This window comes from Microcebus murinus, chromosome 5 (genome assembly GCF_040939455.1).
Source record: "Microcebus murinus isolate Inina chromosome 5, M.murinus_Inina_mat1.0, whole genome shotgun sequence".
Classification (NCBI taxonomy): Eukaryota; Metazoa; Chordata; class Mammalia; order Primates; family Cheirogaleidae; genus Microcebus; species Microcebus murinus.
Window position 1 is genome coordinate 86,553,394 of NC_134108.1, and position 19,565 is coordinate 86,572,958.

The window sequence follows — 19,565 nt, forward strand, 5'->3', positions numbered from 1 at the left end:
TCAAATGATTTTTCATTCTATCATTACTAACTCCCATGTATCTCCAAAATCTCAATGTTAAATGTTGTACTACTGACCTAACAGATTCAGCTCATTTATTCTAGAATATCATTCCTACAATTATTAAATCTATCATTTTTACCATATTCATGACTTCACTTTCCCACATTATCAACTTGTATGAGATAGCCCAACACTATTACCACTCCCTGGTGTACTTAACACCTTTATATTCTCTCCTTCGAACATCTGTTGCAAAAGCACAACCCTGGTGAAAACCAACGTTTATCCTTAACCCAAATAGGCTAGTAACAGCTAAAGATAATTTGAGAAAAATAAGCATTGGTACAGATAGATCTCATTTTTAATTTATAAATACAAATATCTAGTAGGTAACTAAACCTTCTGCCCTAATCCTAACTTTTTCCAATAAATTTGCTCTCCTACTTTTCAAGACATCTGTTACATAACTTTTCTCCTCTCTTCTCAAACCAGTAAACCTCCTTCTCAACTTCAACCTCATTTGATTTGCTCATTTCATATTTCACTGAGAAAACAAAAAAAACTCTCAGCTATTACATGTTCCCACCACCAAATCTAACCTACCTGTATCAGTTCTCTCTCTTATCATGTACAATCTTCCCTATTACCCAACAGATAATTGTTCCTTTCTATAACAAACCTCTGCCTCCATCCATGTGGAGTGCATCCCATGCCCCCTTTTCTCTTCATGGATTTCACATCTCAACTATCACCTCTCTCTACTATGCCATTAATTTCTTTCTCTCCTCTCTGTGTATGTCTCTCTCTACCAGATCCTTAGTCTTAGAAACATGCTACAATATCTGCTTTTAAAAAAATTCCTTGACCCTATGTTCTAACTCTAGCGACCCCACCATCTGTTCCCTTAAAGAGAAAAACTCTTTGAAAAAGTTTTCTATAATCAATTCCTCCAGTTCCTCAACTTTCCATTCTTCCATAAGCCACTACAATTAGCTTTTGTCCCTACTGCTCCACTAAAATAATTCTAGTCAAAGTCACCAATGATCTTCATTTTTCTAAGTCACAGATTTAACAATCTGTGTTCATCTAATTATTATAGCTATCCAAACAACATTTGACACAGTTGATCACTCCTTCCTTCTTGAAACTTCATCTGGCTTCCAGACATCATAGTCCCTAGTTCTCTTCTTTCTCAGAGGCTACCCCTTAGTCTCCCTTACTGATCCCTTCCTCTCCCCAACTTCTAAATGCCAGTGCTCCCCAAGGTCTCTGTTTCCAACTCTTCATTATCAAACTTTGTAGCTGTTTACATCTAGGTCCATACTTTTAAATATAGGTTGATTATCCTTTCTCTGAAAAACTTGAGACCAGAGTATTTCCAATTTGTTTTTTTTTTTTTTATACTGGCCCCTAAAGTCTTCTGTAAGCTCCAGACTCATCAGCCAAAGGTTTACTCCAACATCTCCACCTGGATTTTCTAATAGGAATCTCAAAGTGATAATGGCTAAAACATAATTTTTCAATTTTCTTCCCCCAATTTTTTTCTCTTTGTCATCTCAGTAAATGGCACCAACATTTATCCAATAATCCTCTAAGACTTTTACTCTCACCCACCTATATCTAATCAATTAGCAAATTCTGTCAATTCTCTTCTTAAATGTATCTGAATCTGACCACTTCTCACTACCTCTCTATCATTCCTCTGTTCCAACCTACCATCATTACTTTCCTAGGATACTGCTATAGACTCCTAATTGGTCCTAACCACCTACAATCTGAACTTACAGTGCTACCACAATAACCCATCATTCCCTTGTACAAAATCCTCTAAACAATTTCCATAATATTCAGAACAAAATATAAACTCTTTGTGATTGCTCCAAAGATCCTACATAATTTTCTCTGGACTCATCTTCCATCAGTATTCTATCCTTCATGCACTACTGTCTAATCACTCCATAGTGACTTTCTTGCTCCTTAAATGCCAAGTTTGTTTCTACCTCAAAGCCTTCATATCTGCTGTGGCCCTTACCTAGTCCCTTCTCCAAAAAATCTTTGCATCCCTTCCAATCTACCTCACATGTTACCTCTTCCATATTACCTAAAACAGAAGCTCCCACCACTCTCTCCAACTGTGATTAACTCATTACTCCACTTTCTATTCATAGGCTCTAAAATAACACACCATTTCTTACTTATCAATGTATCATCTGCCCTCTCCCATTAGTATTTAAATGCCATGAGGGAAAGGACCTTATATTAAGTTCACTAGTCTTTCCCCAGAATTTAGAGCAATATTTTTTAATTACAAGTAAGGCCAATCACCTAAACTATTTTTATTGCCATTATAATATTAAAATTTTTTAAATACCTAAAAATATTAATTAGTTGCATATGAAATAAAATATATTAGTATATAATAATTCTATTAATCTCACTACCTGATTTTGAAGCTTTTTCTCCTATGCAAATAACTGTTGTAGAATCTTTTGGCATTTTTTCACTTTTTTCTTCTGATGATCTCCGAGGTAAAACTGGTTGTCCCATCTTACGAAGAGGAGCTAGCTGCCACTTTTTAATTTCATTATCTCTACAGTCTGATGAAGTTTTGCCCTCACCAGACTCCTGCAAAAACAGTACTTAATTCATTAGAATGAAAACTATTAAAAATCTTTAAATATAAAGCAAGATACAACTGTATATGGATGAGAAAATTAAACCTAATTAATATTATAATCTATAAAGATAGCAAACATATTCCATTCTTTAGCCCAGTAAATGTTTAAATATTTTAAGATGTACAGAAATAGCTCTCAATTACTGGAAAAATGAGATTCACCCTTTCGTTCAAAATCCAATTTTAAAGCACCTATTTTATGTAGAACACATAACAACCGATAAGGGAGAAACAAAGAACACAGAGATCGTGTTCTCAATAACGTATTAGAACCTAAAGATTGAATCCAAAAAAAGAGAAAAAATAATGTATTAGAAAGGAAAATAGATATAAAGTAGTAAGAGTTCTCTCAGCTGGCTGCGGATATGGAAAAAGAAGGAAGAAATTGTGGAGAAAATATATTTTTCACTGTATTTCTAGTACAAATGAAGTCACATTCATAAGTGATTGATACATAAGTGATACATAAGTGATAATTAATACATTATAAGTGTATCAATTAAGTTCTTGGTGTGCCTATTGGCAATTTAACTCCCATGAGGTAAAATTAATCATCAGGGGACTTGTGACTCTGGTTCTAATTATATCTCATAAAGAATCATCAGTAGGCCGGGCGCGGTGGCTCACGCCTGTAATCCTAGCTCTCTGGGAGGCTGAAGCGGGCGGATTGCTCGAGGTCAGGAGTTCGAAACCAGCCTGAGCAAGAGCGAGACCCCGTCTCTACTATAAATAGAAAGAAATTAATTGGCCAACTAATATATATACAAAAAATTAGCCGGGCATGGTGGCGAATGCCTGTAGTCCCAGCTACTTGGGAGGCTGAGGCAGGAGGATTGCTTGAGCCAGGAGTTTGAGGTTGCTGTGAGCTAGGCTGACGCCATGGCACTCACTCTAGGCCTGGGCAACAAAGCGAGACTCTGTCTCAAAAAAAAAAAAAAAAAAAAAAGAATCATTAGTGAAAGTGGAATTCTGAGACCCTTGGAAGAAATTAATCACATCATACTAATGTGAAAGGAACACTGTGTACAGACATATAACCATAGGTTTTTAAGATAGAATACATACAAAAAAATGAATTTCTCTAGAGTAGGAATCCTCTAATTTTTTATTAGCTTGTGTATTTTTTTTTTTACCTCCCCAACTAGACTTGAGAATAGGAACATATTTCAATGTTATATACCCAAGGCTGGTAGTACTATACTTGGCATACAATAGAAACTCCGTAAATAGTTCAACATTAAAATTTAGGCATAAGAAGTAACATTTAAAACGCAAATTCCATAAACTAACATCAGACAAGTCCAAATAAGATCCAACAGTTCACACCAAAAAAAAAAAAAAAAGAAGCAGTGATCATTTGGGATGGTACATGTATTTATAAAATCAGATTAACTTCAGTTCGTTTTCTGACAAAGAGACTGCATAGAGGAGTTTTTCAAAACATTAAAAATGTTAGTATTTTATAATGTCTTTTTAAGCAAGATGGAGACAACTCAGCTAAATGACAACACAACAAGCTATATTTCTAAACTGCCAAGTAGTTGTATACAAGAGGTGATGATTAATAGTAATATTCTAAAGACATGCTATAGGCCGGGCGTGGTGGCTCACGCCTATAATCCTAGTACTCTGGGGGGCCGAGGCAGGCGGATTGCTCGAGGTCAGGAGTTCAAAACCAGCCTGAGCAAGACCCCCTCTCTACTAAAAATAGAAAGAAATTAACTGACCAACTAAAAACATATATACAAAAAAAAAAAAAAATTAGCTGGGCATGGTGGCGCATGCCTGTAGTCCCAGCTACTCAGGAGGCTGAGGCAGTAGGATCGCTTGAGCCCAGGAGATTGAGGTTGCTGTGAGCTAGGCTGATGCCATGGTACTCACTCTAGCCTGGGCAACAAAGTGAGACTCTGTCTCAAAAATAAACAAACAAATATAAAATAAAGACATGCTATACACTATTCTTAATGGTGCTCTCAGCTATCAATGACTGAGCTCATCAAATCAACAAAGTAATAACAAATATCAGACAGAATCTGATTTTCAAAAAGTCTTAGCAGACAAAAAAAATCAGATGCCACAAGGATTTGGCAAACTGGAACTCGGTCCAGATTTGCTATACAAAGAATATCTGAAAGAATTGAGTTTATAAATAGTGGGAAAGATTTTGGAGAAAATATGCTTATGCTCTTCAATCTGAATTACCTTCCATACAATATCTGGAAAACTAACTTTAACGGGAAGTTAAAGTTACAGTTTTCAGGGATACAAAATTCAATTGAAACTGAAGAACTTTCTAACAACCAGAGCTGTTTAAAAATAAAGATGTATTCCCTTGCAACGGTTTTCAAATAAAAATTATCTCATCACTTCCTAGAAATATTTGGAAAATATTAATAAATCAGAAGTTAGACTAAAAGATTACTAAGATTGCTCCCAACTCTAAAATTCATGTTCTTTGTTTTTTGTATTCTTATTCTTGTTTATCCACATACATTTGTTGCTACAGTGTTTCCTTTCCAGGAGTATTCTGTAAGAATAACCAATCAATGGCTAGATTTTTCTTTTGTCACAGGTAATGAAAAGGTAAACAATGAGGATTAAAAAAAATTAATCAGATAAAATGCTGTGTCCTTTATATATCTGTTAAAGAGTAAATATCTTGCAAATTTATTTAGAAGATACCTTTAGAAAGTAGTCAAAAATACAAAAATCAGGAAAAACTGACAACTTTTAATTTAAGAATCCACATTTTAAGAGAAAAATAATGAAGTGAGAGTTCTAAGAAAATGAGACAAAAAGAATCACTTTTCCTTACAGAGAAAAATATTATAATTCTTCCACTTGAAAATAATAATGCTACATGGTTAAAGGATTTAGAGATAATTATGGACTGAAAAGCCTTTTTAAAAAACTTAGCAAGTATGATTTACACTTAAGACCACAGATCATAGACATACCCCAAAACAGAAAACTCAACTACCAAACAAGAGACTAGAAGTAGCACAAGACGTCTCTTCATAATGAGACATATTATGAAGAAGTGACTAACCTGGTTTCACCAAGATAGCCAAAAAATCTTAAATAAGAATCTATTGATTTTTAAGGAAAAATAAATTTGAAAAGTACAACAGAATATTAAAACCTAAAGAGAAATTTCAAAATTCTCATGGTCAGTCCATACAAAGTTCTCAAATAACAAAATTATGAAAATTATTGAAATTTTTCAATTATTGAAAAATTAATGAAAAGCTCACCCGTTTTAAAATTTTGACCTTGTGCTTCCCTGTTTCATCTATGTATTTGCTTTTGTCATTTGTTGTATGTTTTGATAACCCAAGCTTTTCACATTCCATTGCTTTATCTTCACTATGGACTTCAACTGTGGCTTGATTTTCCAAAATATCTGGATCTAATATTTCAGTCTTTTTATCTTCTTCAGCACAGCATTTTACACAGACATATTCTTTGTCTTCCTCTCCCATCTGCTGTGCTTGAGAAAGACTTAACCCAACACAATCACCATGAAACCAGTCATCACATCTCCCACAGCCAACCATAAACCTAGGAAAAAAACAAACAAAAAAACTTTTATTTCTTTTAAATTGTCAAAAGAGAGGCTAAATTTCCAATATTTGGTTTTCTGATACTTTGCATGTTTTCCCTCTTTACCCATTCCATAAGCTCAACATGGAACAAGTTTTCAAAGAAAAGAATATTCTATGAAAATGAAACATTTAAACTTCAAATATTTCCTCTCTGGTATGAATGAGAAAATATTGGGGGTGGGGAGCAACCATTAGGAAGAAAATAAAAGACAACTGACATTTGTCAGTATAGAATACTACATAGAACAAAGATAGTACAGATTAACAATAAGCAGGATGGTCAGATTTCTGAGATAATCTGATCACATACAATGCATCTAAGTTACAGCTACCTTACCATAGATCTGAAATCACATAAAATTGGTAAGATTTATCCAACAAATCCTTTTAAAACACACAAAAAACCCAATAAAAGTAACAAAAATGTAGTTCAAAAACTAACAAAATGAAGCCTCTCAAACTGTTTATTAACCATCCTAACTACATAACTGCACCTCAAAATATTCTGATTCATGATATCCAGTGACTCCGCTAAAAAAAAAATCTATTGTATTCCATGTACTTCCAAAACTAAAAAAAAAAAAAAAAAAAATCTATTGTATTTCTCAGTGTGGATTTCCTTGCCAATGACCATGTATTTTAGATAAACTTGTTTTCCCAAACAAAGATCAATATTTTGTCTTAACATAAAGATAATTCGTATACAGGTAGGATTTTTTTTTTAATTCCCAATTTCCTTATGAATGTTTTTCCTTTACTACATTTTAGCTAAGAAATTACTTCACTAACCTATAGGAAAGTCCAGGCATATGAGATTTATGACTCTAGAAAAAGCTTCCGTTTTTCTAGTTTGAAAAGAATTTTCAGAAGGAATAGGCCAGAGGTGGGGGGTGGAAGTAAAGAATATCTGTAATTACCTTTGAATAAAACGTCAAATAAGTAAACAGCAATTTAAGGGAGAAATTATCTTTTTTTTACATACTTTTTTAACCCATTGTTAGAAAAGCTAAAATGCTCACTTCAAATAATCATCATTAGAAGTTTCCTTTTTCCTTCTTCAGCCTAGCAATTCATGATATGTTTGAAAGATTTAGAAGGATTTAGGTATGTTCTTTAATGATTTAAAGACTTTGTGCTACTTATTTTGATAATAGTAGCACCAACAATAGTGTCAAACTCCTTTTAAAAAGTTAAAGGTAATAAAGGTGATAGGGCCAACTCAAAATATACCAGAGGTCCTATTTTGATGTTGGAAATATAAAAATTAGAACAATCAGTTTCAATCCTTACAGGATGTTTTAAAAGTCATGTCAAATACCCCATTCCTCAATAATGGCATTTCCTTCCAAACTATGGCTGTGCTTAAGGATAGTTGACTTCTTCCTATCTTTAATTCATAATTCTTTATCCTCACTGGTAACGTCTGTGCTAGCTTTTATCAAGTGAAGTCCTCATCTCCCCAATGATTCACTTGGTTTTAAAAAACAAACAAACAAACAAAAATAAACAGTGTTTTGGGTTCACAAGAAAACTTTCAAACAATAATATGTTTGCAAGGCAGAAATGGTCCTGTCTAGGTTTGAGATTTTTGATGTGCCCATGTTTCAATGATACAGACATTCCAGCCAACGGGGGAAAAAAAAGTTTGAATAACACAACTGCTTGGTCTTTCATTTCAGGTTGCAAAGTTACAGGAACTGCTATTTCTTGAAAGTAGCTGTCTAATATGAATGTTTTTGAAATATACACAAAAAGCTAATGATTTCCCTTTACTTCCATAATCAAGCTATACTAAGATTTCTTCAAACCAAGTCTAGGTTTCAATGAGACAAAACTTAAAAGCCTAACGACTATGCTGTTGTCTCAAATCCAAATCTAAAAGTCAAACTATAACACGTATATTATGGCATTTCCAATTTTTTTACTTTAATTAGGGTAGAATGATTTTATGATCATCAAATTTATCAAGCAATTATTTCACTATGGTTCATTTCAAGTTTATTTTGGAAATGTCTCAAACCTGAGAGCATTGAAAAGCAAATCTCTAGTGCCATCTACAGATGATACCTTAATAGTATGGTTTTTATTTTATGTAAAAAATAGTTACAGAAAAATTTCTGAGAAATCAAGAAAAAAATTACATTGATATAAAATAATTTCTATATCCTAGGGGAAAATAAAACTCATTGTAAAATGAACAGGTTACCCAAAAATATAAATATAGATCATTTTTAGGTCTAAAACTTAGAGATATTATGAACATTTTAAACCACTTTTTAAAAATGTGGTTTACATAAAGAGAATATATTTTCTTCCCTTTTCAAGCTATTGTTTTACTGGAAGTAGCTAATAATTACTCTATTTTCTGCCCTATCCTTGAATTTCTAATCAAGAGGAAAATCCACTTTAAGGAAAAGACTATAACCTCGGTGTTAATCTTCTACTACAAAATCAATGTTTATGTAGAGTTTAGCCTGGTATCAATTGGAACAAGTCAGTATCCTTTAATTGGGAGAGTTCAGCAATATTTTCTTCTTCATATGTTCATATACAAAATTAAAAATAAAAAAAACTAAACTAAGCCTACTGTAAGACAATTAAAAATTAATTTAAAACTCATAATCTTTATTCTTGTCTTTTGGCATATGCCAAAAAATATCCTTAGAACATTTTTAAGTTTCTTCAAAGTAAACTACAGAGATAAAATTAAGAACTCCTGTTCTTAACAAATTCATCATATAGTCAGTAACACTGTAGGTGTTACAAAATGGGCCTTCACTTCTGATAAGTGTTTCTTGGTGATAGCCTAGACTATGTTACTGTGAATGTATATGTACTCACTCTTTAAGATAAAAAGATAAACACGTAAACATTACATAAACACTACATCATTTTTGTTACTAACAATCTAATCTGCAAAAAAAAATACTTGTCTATATAGGTCTTAAAATCCCCAGAAAAACACAATCATTTAATCTAGACGAATTATCTTCTGCGAAGTAAGTTTTCCTGTTTGAATATAAAGGTATAAATACATTTTGCTAAGGAGGTATTTTTGTTTTTTAAATTTTATCCCACACACTAATATACAACTGTGGGCAACAAAGTGTAATGCAAACTAAAAATACAAGCACCTTCTGGACAAGTGGGGAAACAGAAACCATAAAGTAGATAATATGAAAAGACTAAGATTTCTTCCTTACAAATGAATGCCATTTGGCTTATGTTTAAAAAATGTTCAGAAGTCTCATTAATTTTTTTTAAAAAAGAGTGCTAGTCAGGTTTTTTAAATAATCAATATAACTTTGGTATAAGACTTAACCAGAAAAATAAAATGTAACCAAAAAAACCCTGCATGACGTGTTGACTCTTTAATTAAGACTCAATATCTACTGTCTTTAGGATATATTCAGAAGTTGTTTATGGTCAAGTATCACATCTGGCAATGCCATGAATAAGTATCTTGTATTACAAAATATAATTTCCAACTGGAAGCACATACAAGGAAGCTAACCTCAGCTGCAACATGTGCAATATGCTAAAGAGTTGAAGCAAAGCTGTCACAAGTGCTAGATAATGCCATATTAACAAATAACTTTTGTTGCTGTGAGCTAGGCTGATGCCATGACACTCACTCTAGCCTGGACAACAAAGCGAGACTCTGTCTCAAAAAAAAAAAAAATAAATAAATAACTTTCAATGTGTCTAGTGCATGAAATCAAAGGATCAAAATTATTTTCAAATATGTCCTTCCTAATAAATTCCTATCTTACACAAGGATTAAAATAGGAAAACTACATGCATTTTTTGAGTAAACTGAATGTACATAAGCACAATGTACCAAAGTAGTAATGAAGGCTAGTTAATATGTAAAGAAAAAAACAATCAATTACATAGGCTTCTTTATTCACAAAATTGAAGTAAACTTAAATGCTGCTTCCAAAATTGATTGGTTCCAATGTTAATATATACTATTCAGGTCAATTACACAGGGTGAACCCAAAATCCCTACATATCTTATCTTAACATTCTAAGTCATTTTCCAGACTGGGGCAAAGAAACTTTAGATTCTACTGAGTAGATCCAAAAGGTGGTATTAGGTTTAAAAACTGGAGGGATGGGACACTAACTAACACCTAATACTCCTTTTAGGAAAGTGTCGATGTTGGTGAAGTGACAGTCATTACTAAAAAGGCTTAGCAAACTCTTGAAGACTGGGTAATAAGCAGCTTATCTTTAAAAAGCTGCACTGTAACAGACATAACATGGCTTCCAACTCTATGCCAAAGTTTCATTTTAGAAACTATTCACTTAATACTCCCTAAATACATTTCTCTGCCCAGATATCAGTGTGATAATTTTTAGGAGACTCTGGTAGAAAGGGGGCTGGCTTAAAAAATCACTTAAAAGCACTGTTCAACCCTTAATTCTCTTGGACCTGAAAACAGCAGGACTATTTAGAATATCTGAGTAAAGTATTTGTGTAAGTGAGGGCAAATGTAGGACTGTATTAAAACAAGTCAGTTTTTAAAAACTGGAATATATTCTGTTATAAACTTATCCCTAACAAAGCCCTAAAATAGGCTATGGAATGAATCACAAAGAAATCCTTTGATATAAAACTTAAGCTATTTTTTTACAGAATAAGGCAAACACCTCCCTCCCATTCTCCCCAATCATCCCCACCCTCCACCACCAAAATAATGTGCTACAACACAGTTTACTAAATTGTCCCTCCCTAAAGAGTTTCATTTTTATGTAACCTGATAGTGCTGGGAAAAGTCACTGTAACATGGGTACTTTCATGAGTGAGGATAATAATATAGTATACAGGTTATAATATTCTTTTATCATATCAGCATTGATAGAAGTTCCAACAGCAATGTGAACACTTGAACAGGATAATCTTGTAGCTGCAAGTTTCACTTCTTGTTCTCCTTTTCTTAAAAAGCTAGCAAAAAATACAATGGGGTTGAGGAGCAGTGTCATAAAACTACAAAACACTGAATCCTAAGAAAGAATAATGAAAATTTTAAAAGATTAGAACTCACAAAAATTCTTGAAATCACTAAAACATTCAAAAAAGAAGTACATGTTTTCACTCTATTCCATGTTACATACAAAATTCACCTAATTAACAGTTGTTTAGTTATCAAATTTCATTCCAAGGTCAAGTTTTAAGAGTTATGAAGTGATGGCATTAAATCTTTAATATGCATCATTTTACCAAAAAAAAATAAAATAAAATAAAAAAACTTCAAAAGAAAAATAGAATTTCCATTATGACCTTAATACTTTATTACTAGTTCTTCTCAGGCCAAATTAAAATGATATATAACTTACAGACCCAAAGCAGTATAACACTTTTCTGATTAGTAGTAAGTTTTTGGTATTTGGGTTTTTTTCCCCCGGAAACAACAACAACTAAATTATACTCTCTGGTTACAATGACAAAATATTTCCATATATGTCAGCTGTTGGTCACACTATGTTTTTTAAAAATGTTCTAGGATGATATATTTGCAAATTCGGTGGCTCCATCTTTCTATCATTTATCCAGGGTTGATGAAGGGTTTTTTTGTTTTTGCAAAAGTCTTTGTATGTTAAATAATTTATTTCTATAAAAAAGTTCTCACACTAATCCCACCCCAAAGAATTTCTCTTCAATGTACACATCACTCATACACACATACACACACACCTGTTGCCATGTGGTTTTTTGCAAAACCCACACTGTTTGCTGGGAGTCCACATATATTTGTTTTCTAATGAGGAGCTATGATCAGAGCCTTCTCTTTTTACAGTAGCAATGTTGTCTGGAATAAATAATGGCGGCTCATCCAGAGAAAAACTTTTGCTGCTTCTTCTTTGACGGGGTTGTAGGTTCTTCTCAGGTTTTTTTAGTTTCAGTTTATCTTCCTCCTTAAAATGCTCAACACCTAGATGTTCAAGCTCTTCCTTCACGTGACTATTAGTTTTCATTGCTGGGGCCTGCTGCTGAGGCTTATGGCACTGTTTCTGGGTGGAATGTACTAAATGTCCAGTTTGTGCAAGATTATGAGGTTCTTTAGAGCAACCAGGGTGACCATGAGGCTTATCACTCAAAGAATGAGTTAAAGGTTTAGAAATCTGTACAAAATTTTGATCCTGTAATGTTTTTTTTAAAACAGAATAAGCTTGGTTTTTTATGGATTTAACCCCCGAGTTGCAACTCTGAATCTTTGACTCTTTATCAACTTGTTTTTTTCTGACTTTGACTGGCCTATGAAAATTTTGCTGAGATTCTGGTTCATCAGCATTTCGTTTCCCACTTTTGACATTAACTTTAGTTCTGTTCTGCATTACATCATGCTTTGCTGCAACAATTTTCTTCGGAGTATCTGTGGTCATATTTTGCTTAGAATGAATTACTGGTTTTGTGTGTTTTGACTTTATGGTTTTTGACTCTAAGTAAGAAACATTACTTGACTGGCTGTTTCTGTCATCCTGAAGGTTTGCTGTTTCATGAGAATCCATTTTAGCACTTTCTGTAATACTCAACTGTTTTGAATTTTCATCAGACAAATCACAAATAGCATTTTCTAAAATATTACTTTCTGGTTCAATAGTACTAGTATCAACCACCTCTAAGTTTGATTTATTAAACTCGATGCTCTGCAACTGCTTATTAGACTCTGTGTCTTCACAATAACCCAATGGTTCCATTTTATTTCTTTGAAGAGAGTTCTTAGCATTATCATCAGCAACATTCATGGTATTCTTCCTTTCCAGATCACTAACTTCATCCTCAGAACTAGACAAATCTGCAAGGTTCTTTTCTGTCTTATTTGAATTTGAACAAGCAACATCACCAGAAATACCAGCAGAAGATCCAGGTTCCTCTATAACTTGGTCATCTTCATGAGATAATTTTACTATCTCCTTTGAGTCTTGTTCAACTTTTCCCTTTTCTATTATTTCTTCAACAATAGCCTCATCCATTTTACCTGAAATAGAATCATTTTGTTCACACTCTTCTTTATCTGAAAACTTAAACAATGGACTACTAACAGTCTTAATTTTACATTCCAACAAAGCTTCATTTTTCTTTTCTTCAATAGTAACACAAGTCTCTGAAAGAAGTGGACAATTTAATTCATGAGATGGCACATTTGCTTCTACCTGATTATTACACTTATGCTTAGAATCTAATCCAGCTTCATCCTTCATTTCAAGACAAGATGACCCTGAAGAATGACTTGAAGACACTGATACTTCTGGTACTACTTCAATTTGTCCACTATGTCGGCTATTCCTTCTATTCTCCTTATGGTACTCAGGTTTCAGTGATGTACAAACTTCTTCTTTAATCTGACTTCTTTCTGGTTGTTTCACCCCTGCTTTAGGGGTAGATACAGTCTTCCCAGATGCTTTTTTTGTGTTACTTAAAGGTGCTGTATTTGAACGCTTGGCAATAGTGCTCTGTCGCAAACTTCTTACTTGTTCTATCATAGGAAAAAAAATAAATAAAAATAACTTAGCTACTGTGCCATGTGTTTTTATTTCAATACAATTTAGAATATATCACTTCCTCATTCTGTGCTATAAAATTTATTTGCTCATTTCAACAAAAATGTACTGAACAGTTACTTATGATGGTGATCATATATACATTAACATACATAATTTAACATAGGTTAAATTTTATATTTATCAAAGTTTTCTCTGAATTCTGGCAGGAGTAAAAAAACCTGTATAAAATGAAGACTAATAACTATAACTTACTACAAGACATGTTTTCATCAAGTCTCTTATCCATAAGAACTGAGGACTAAAACAAGTAAAATGAGCTTCCTTTACCATTAATGTTTATCTTAAAGACTATCATATATTTTTAAACATTAAATATTTCTAAATGTATAAAACAAAATAAATTCAGGTGCTAGTAAAATGTGAACTAAAACTACCTATCACAAACAGGCTCTGTGCAAGTTTCAAGATACAGCCTCCAAAGAACTCTAATTCCTTTATTAATGTGTTTCCCTTATATCACCACTTTAGCATTCATGCTATTCCTAAGAAATTACACATGAACTAGACTATTACACACAGATCACCAAAATAGAAATCACAACTTAAAAGATTTAAAAATATCATATGGGAAAATAAGTGTGAAAATACTTTAATAAAGCTTCCCACTTTTAATAATGCGCCTAAAAAGAGTCTCCTGGCCAGGCACAGTGGGTCACACTTGGAATCCTAGCTCTCTGGGAGGCCGAGGCGGGTGGATTGCTCGAGGTCAGGAGTTCGAAACCAGCCTGAGCAAGAGCGAGACCCTGTCTCTACTAAAAATACAAAGAAATTGGCCAACTATTATATAGAGAAAAAATTAGCCAGGTGTGGTGGTGCATGCCTGTAGTCCCAGCTACTCGGGAGGCTGTGGCAGGAGGATTGCTTGAGCCCAGGAGTTTGAGATTGCTGTGAGCTAGGCTGACACCATGACACTCACTCTAGCCTGGGCAACAAAGCGAGACTCTGTCTCTTAAAAAAAAAATAACAACAGTCTCCTTTTCCTATCCTGGTACATCGCCCTTCGGGGAAGGAGAAACACAAAGAGAAAAAAACTGGGAAAGAAAAGTGAACTAAATAAATCATGAAGTAGAAAAACAACTCACAAACTCAAATTTGTCATTTATCACTGAACTGTCAGAATCTTATAAAAGCTTTATATCCTCATTTACTTAAAATAGTTCCAGGTGATGCACATAATTTTGATGTAATTATTATTATTATTATTATTTTTTTTTTTTTTTTTTGAGACAGAGTCTCACTCTGTTGCCCGGGCTAGAGTGCGTGGCGTCAGCCTAGCTCACAGCAACCTCAAACTCCTGGGCTCAATCAATCCTACTGCCTTAGCCTCTCGAGTAGCGGGGACTACAGGCATGCGCCACTATGCCCAGTTAACTTTTTCTATGTATATTTTTAGTTGTCCAGCTAATTTCTATTCTTAGTACAGACGGGGACTCTCTTGCTCAGGCTGGTCTCTAACTTCTGAGCTCAAATAATCCACCCATCTCGGCCTACCAGAGTGCTAGGATTACAGGCATAAACCACTGTGATGGGCCCTGATGTGATTATTAATAGCACTCTTGAACTCTCAAAAGTAAACCAGTATAGATAATAAATTATATGGTTATCTTAATCTTACGGATGCTTTCTAATTTCCCCAGGACTTGACACAGTATTATCTGGATGTTAAGTAAGTACTCAACGACTTTTAGAAATTACTTAGTGTATTATGAACTGTTTATCACATGCTTGGTATGTAATATTTTTTAAATAACTATAATTTTAATAAAGTTTTATTTCAGTATTTAGATGATTTTTAAAGCTTTAAAGACAGCTTATAGCAATTTACAGCTCTACTTTATTCATCGTTGAAATAAAATAGATAAAAAAATGTTTAACACCCATCATCCATTAATAAATGAAGAACTTTTAACACCAAAGTGGTTGTTAAAAATGACAAAGGAATAGCATATTCAACTGCAAAAGATATTCAGATAAAAAATTGTCTTCAATAGTAAGTAACGTTTTTTTTTTTTTTGAGACAGAGTCCCACTTTGTTGCCCAGGCTAAAGTGAGTGCCATGACATCAGCCTAGCTCACAGCAACCTCAAATTCCTGGGCTCAAGCGATCCTCCTGCCTCAGCCTCCCGAGCAGCTGGGACTACAGGCATGCGCCACCATGCCCGGCTAATTTTTTCTATATATGTTAGTTGGCCAATTAATTTCTTTCTATTTATAGTAGAGACTGGGTCTCACTCTTGCTCAGGCTGGTTTCGAACTCCTGACCTCAAGCGATCCACCCAATCCACCCGCCTCGGCCTCCCAGAGAGCTAGGATTACAGGTGTGAGCCACCGCGCCCGGCCAGTAAGTAACTTTTTAAGCAAAGGTTAAACTCACTTTTTCTGAAAACAGCAGCAAATTTTGGAAGCCAAACAAAAGATGATTAAAAAGTAATTGACTGCCTGACAAAGACCAGGCAATTAAAAAAACAAAAAAAGTTAATGATGTAGGAGACCCAGAAGTGACAAACACTAAGCTGGAGTGTTGGCAAAAACTAACAACACTAACACCACAAAAGCCTTAGGAATTGGTGCCCACAGATGATTCTAAAGAAGACATGAAGGTAGGTAGTCAAAACCAGGATAGGTTGAAAGCACCTTAAAAGCAGAAGTTAGATCTCTACAGATCCCTCTTCTCCCCTGCTCCACATCTTGGCCTTTCCCTGGTCCTAACTCAAAAGCTGATGGCTTATTCTCTGGAGACAGTGAAACTAGGTTTCTAGCCTAAGGAACATCAAGCACAGTTGAGAATGGCGATAAAGTACACTATAAGTGATTCTCAATGCACTGAAAGCTGAGAAGCCCAAGTCAGATTCCCTCAGGGTTCCCATAATATATTAGCAATCTAATGAGCCCATGGGGAATAACCTAAATTCTGTTAGGATGTTAGGGGTTCTGCCAAAAACAGCACAGTCAGATCACCATACAGTGATGCTCAAAGTTGGCAAAATCCAGCCCATGCATTTAGAAGTTCCATAGAGTTTTAGTTCCCTACCATTAAACATGAGCAATAATCAAGGATCCGATGATATTTTAGAAAAGCCTCTAGGAAAGATGGAAGCCACAAAACTTTAAAAATTTTTTTTAATGCAACAGAAAGAAAATAGAAATGAGATGAGATAAAAACTTTTAAAAAAACACCGTTAGTTATCTTTATGAAGAAAAAAGCAATCACAAGAATAGAATGCTACAAAAAGGACCATTTCCAAAACAAACAAAACAAAGAACATTCAGAAATTAGAAGTACAAAACTTGACGGAAAAGCTGGAGGATAAATATGAGAAAATTTCATCAAGTGAAAGAAAAGGACAAAGTTTGGAGACTAGGAGACATAAAGAAAATGTAAGGGCCAATCTCTGCTACCTGACAAATAATAATTCCAGAAATCAAGAGCTAAGAAAATAGAGAAATTAACAACAATGAAATAATTCAAGAAATTTTCCCAGAATTGAACAATAGTTTTCAGAGTAAAAGGATCTACTTACTGAGTACTTAACTCAATACATAAAATACACCTACACCAAGACACATTTATCATAAAACATCAAAATACTAGAGCTGAAAAAAAAGATTCCACGAACTTCAAGAAAGTAGATAACATACCTCACTCCCAAAACATACAAATAAACTTCTCAGCAACACTAAAGTTAGAAGAAAATGGAGCAACACCTTCAATATTTCTGAAAGAAAATGATTTCCAATCTTGAATCTTATGTCCTACCAGACCATGATTCCATATAAGGTTTAAAAAGAGTATCTCAATGCTCCTTTTTCTCACAAAACTATTGGAAGCAGTGCATCACTAAAATGGAGGAGTTAAACCAAAAAAAAAAAAAAAAAAAAGGAAACAGGAACTACAAAAAAATAAAAAGCACAGCCTCCTCAGAAAAATGGTAAAGAGAGATTCCTGAATAACACTTTTGCTTCAGGCTTATATGGCTAACACCACACAGGGGCAAATCAAAAGGTTTGAAGAGATAACAGAATATCTGATATGCACACATATATTAAGGAAAGATTTAGATAGCTGTCAGAGCAGCTGGGGTGTTAAGTGCTGGTATGTAGGCAGTAACCCAAGCAAATGACAAACAAAAATGATTAAACCAGAAAGACAAATGGCTGTACAAAAAACAAAAAAGTTTATTCAGTGGATCATTTTTAATAACACATATAGGCATAGTAACATAAATAACTAATCTAACAAAATTATAAATTAGAAGGATGGGAAAACTGTTCTTTTGTGAGATGGGGACAAGAAGAGGAAAGAAAATCTTCATTACTCAGAGTGGGAAGTCAACAGGTTAATACCTAAATCAGAATAATCAAAAAATAGCAATAATGGCATGTTACTTAGAGATATGGAAGTTAAATACCAAAATAAATAAACAAAAGCTGCCGAAAGAGTTAATAGTGATTTCCTCTGGGCAAAGGGAAATGGGTAGTAGGTACTGGAAATTTACACAGTAAATTGATAAAATCACAAAATTGATAATAATCATTATCAAAATGCTTAGATCAGCAAACACTGAAAAAATATAATCTCTGCTCAGCAAAAACTACAACCTAACACATCTGTCCCAATATCTCTGATTTACTAGCTAGACCTCTTTGGAAGGATTACCTTGTGCCATTAAACGAGGTGATTTTCTTGGTGATCTCACTGAATTTTCTTCTACTTTGTCCCTCAAATTCCTGTTAGGTAAAACCAGTTCTTCTTCGTCAATGGTATCATTGCCACTTTCTTTAACAACTCCTTCATCCATAATATCGTCAAGACCAACAACTAGAAAAAAACAAAAACAGCAAAAAATTAATTTTTAAAAATATTAGTGTTGTTAAGTATTTAAAAGCAATACAAAAAATAATGTGAGACAGTTTTAATGTAATACTACAAAGTCTTGACAATCTAGGTCTATTCTTAACATGTGAAATTGCCACTATTAAGTTTCCAAATCAATTCAGTTTTATGAATGTCTACCTTGTGCGGTAATTAATCAAAGAGAGTATTAGCTATAATCTTTCCTAATTTGACCTCAACTATCACTTTCATTTATTTACTGTCCCTTTGTGAATGTTGTAGGCTACTATAACTGGAGTACTCAATGATACCCATTTTGGTAGTACAAACACATGCCATATCTTCAAAAGCATGATTCTAGGTCCATGATAGAACCAAATTTCTAGTTCTGAGATCCTACAACTTAGAGACTATGCTACATGTGTTAGAGTAAGCAGGGCAGATATACTTTTGAGTGGTACTCATCCCCACAAAAAAAAAAAAAAAAGAAAGAAAAGAAAGAAAAACACAGAAAAATGAAAAAACATAATATAACTTCCCCTTTCCCTAAATGCTGTGAAAAATAGTATGTGTCTAATATAGCTATATAATTACATTACCTTCTCCTACTCAAAAGACAGAGCTATTTGTTTAATTTGGAAGAAGTGGGGGAATGAAAAAGGACTCAGGAACATGGAAGGAAATATTAACACTCTATTCATAGTCATTAGGTTTATTTCTATTTCTATATAGAACAAATGTCACTTAACTAACCAATATGTATCAGTAATTTGAAATGTGCAGTTATATGAAATCTTGTAAAAAGAATGTGATTATTTAGAACAGAAGGTCTGGATTCAAATCCCTACTAGAATATTCAAATAAAACTTGATCA

At 33.7% G+C, this 19,565-nt stretch overlaps 1 protein-coding gene across 7 annotated transcripts in view; it reads right to left on the reverse strand.

The window, feature by feature from the left end:
• The window catches only part of PHF3 (PHD finger protein 3), a 91,248-nt gene that overhangs the window by 24,356 nt on the left and 47,327 nt on the right, over positions 1 to 19,565 (reverse strand). For 6 of the 7 annotated variants that reach the window (XM_012773868.3, XM_076003246.1, XM_012773866.2 and 3 more), the window contains 4 exons: positions 18,515 to 18,676; positions 11,987 to 13,769; positions 5,935 to 6,241; positions 2,445 to 2,628 (listed from right to left, as the gene is read on the reverse strand). In XM_012773868.3, coding sequence (XP_012629322.2) covers positions 2,445 to 2,628; positions 5,935 to 6,241; positions 11,987 to 13,769; positions 18,515 to 18,656 — 2,416 coding nt within the window. In that variant the 5' untranslated portion in view covers positions 18,657 to 18,676. Of the gene's footprint in view, positions 1 to 2,444; positions 2,629 to 5,934; positions 6,242 to 11,986; positions 13,770 to 18,514; positions 18,677 to 19,565 lie in introns of those variants that run through there. The other variant, XM_076003249.1, reaches the window with a different exon arrangement.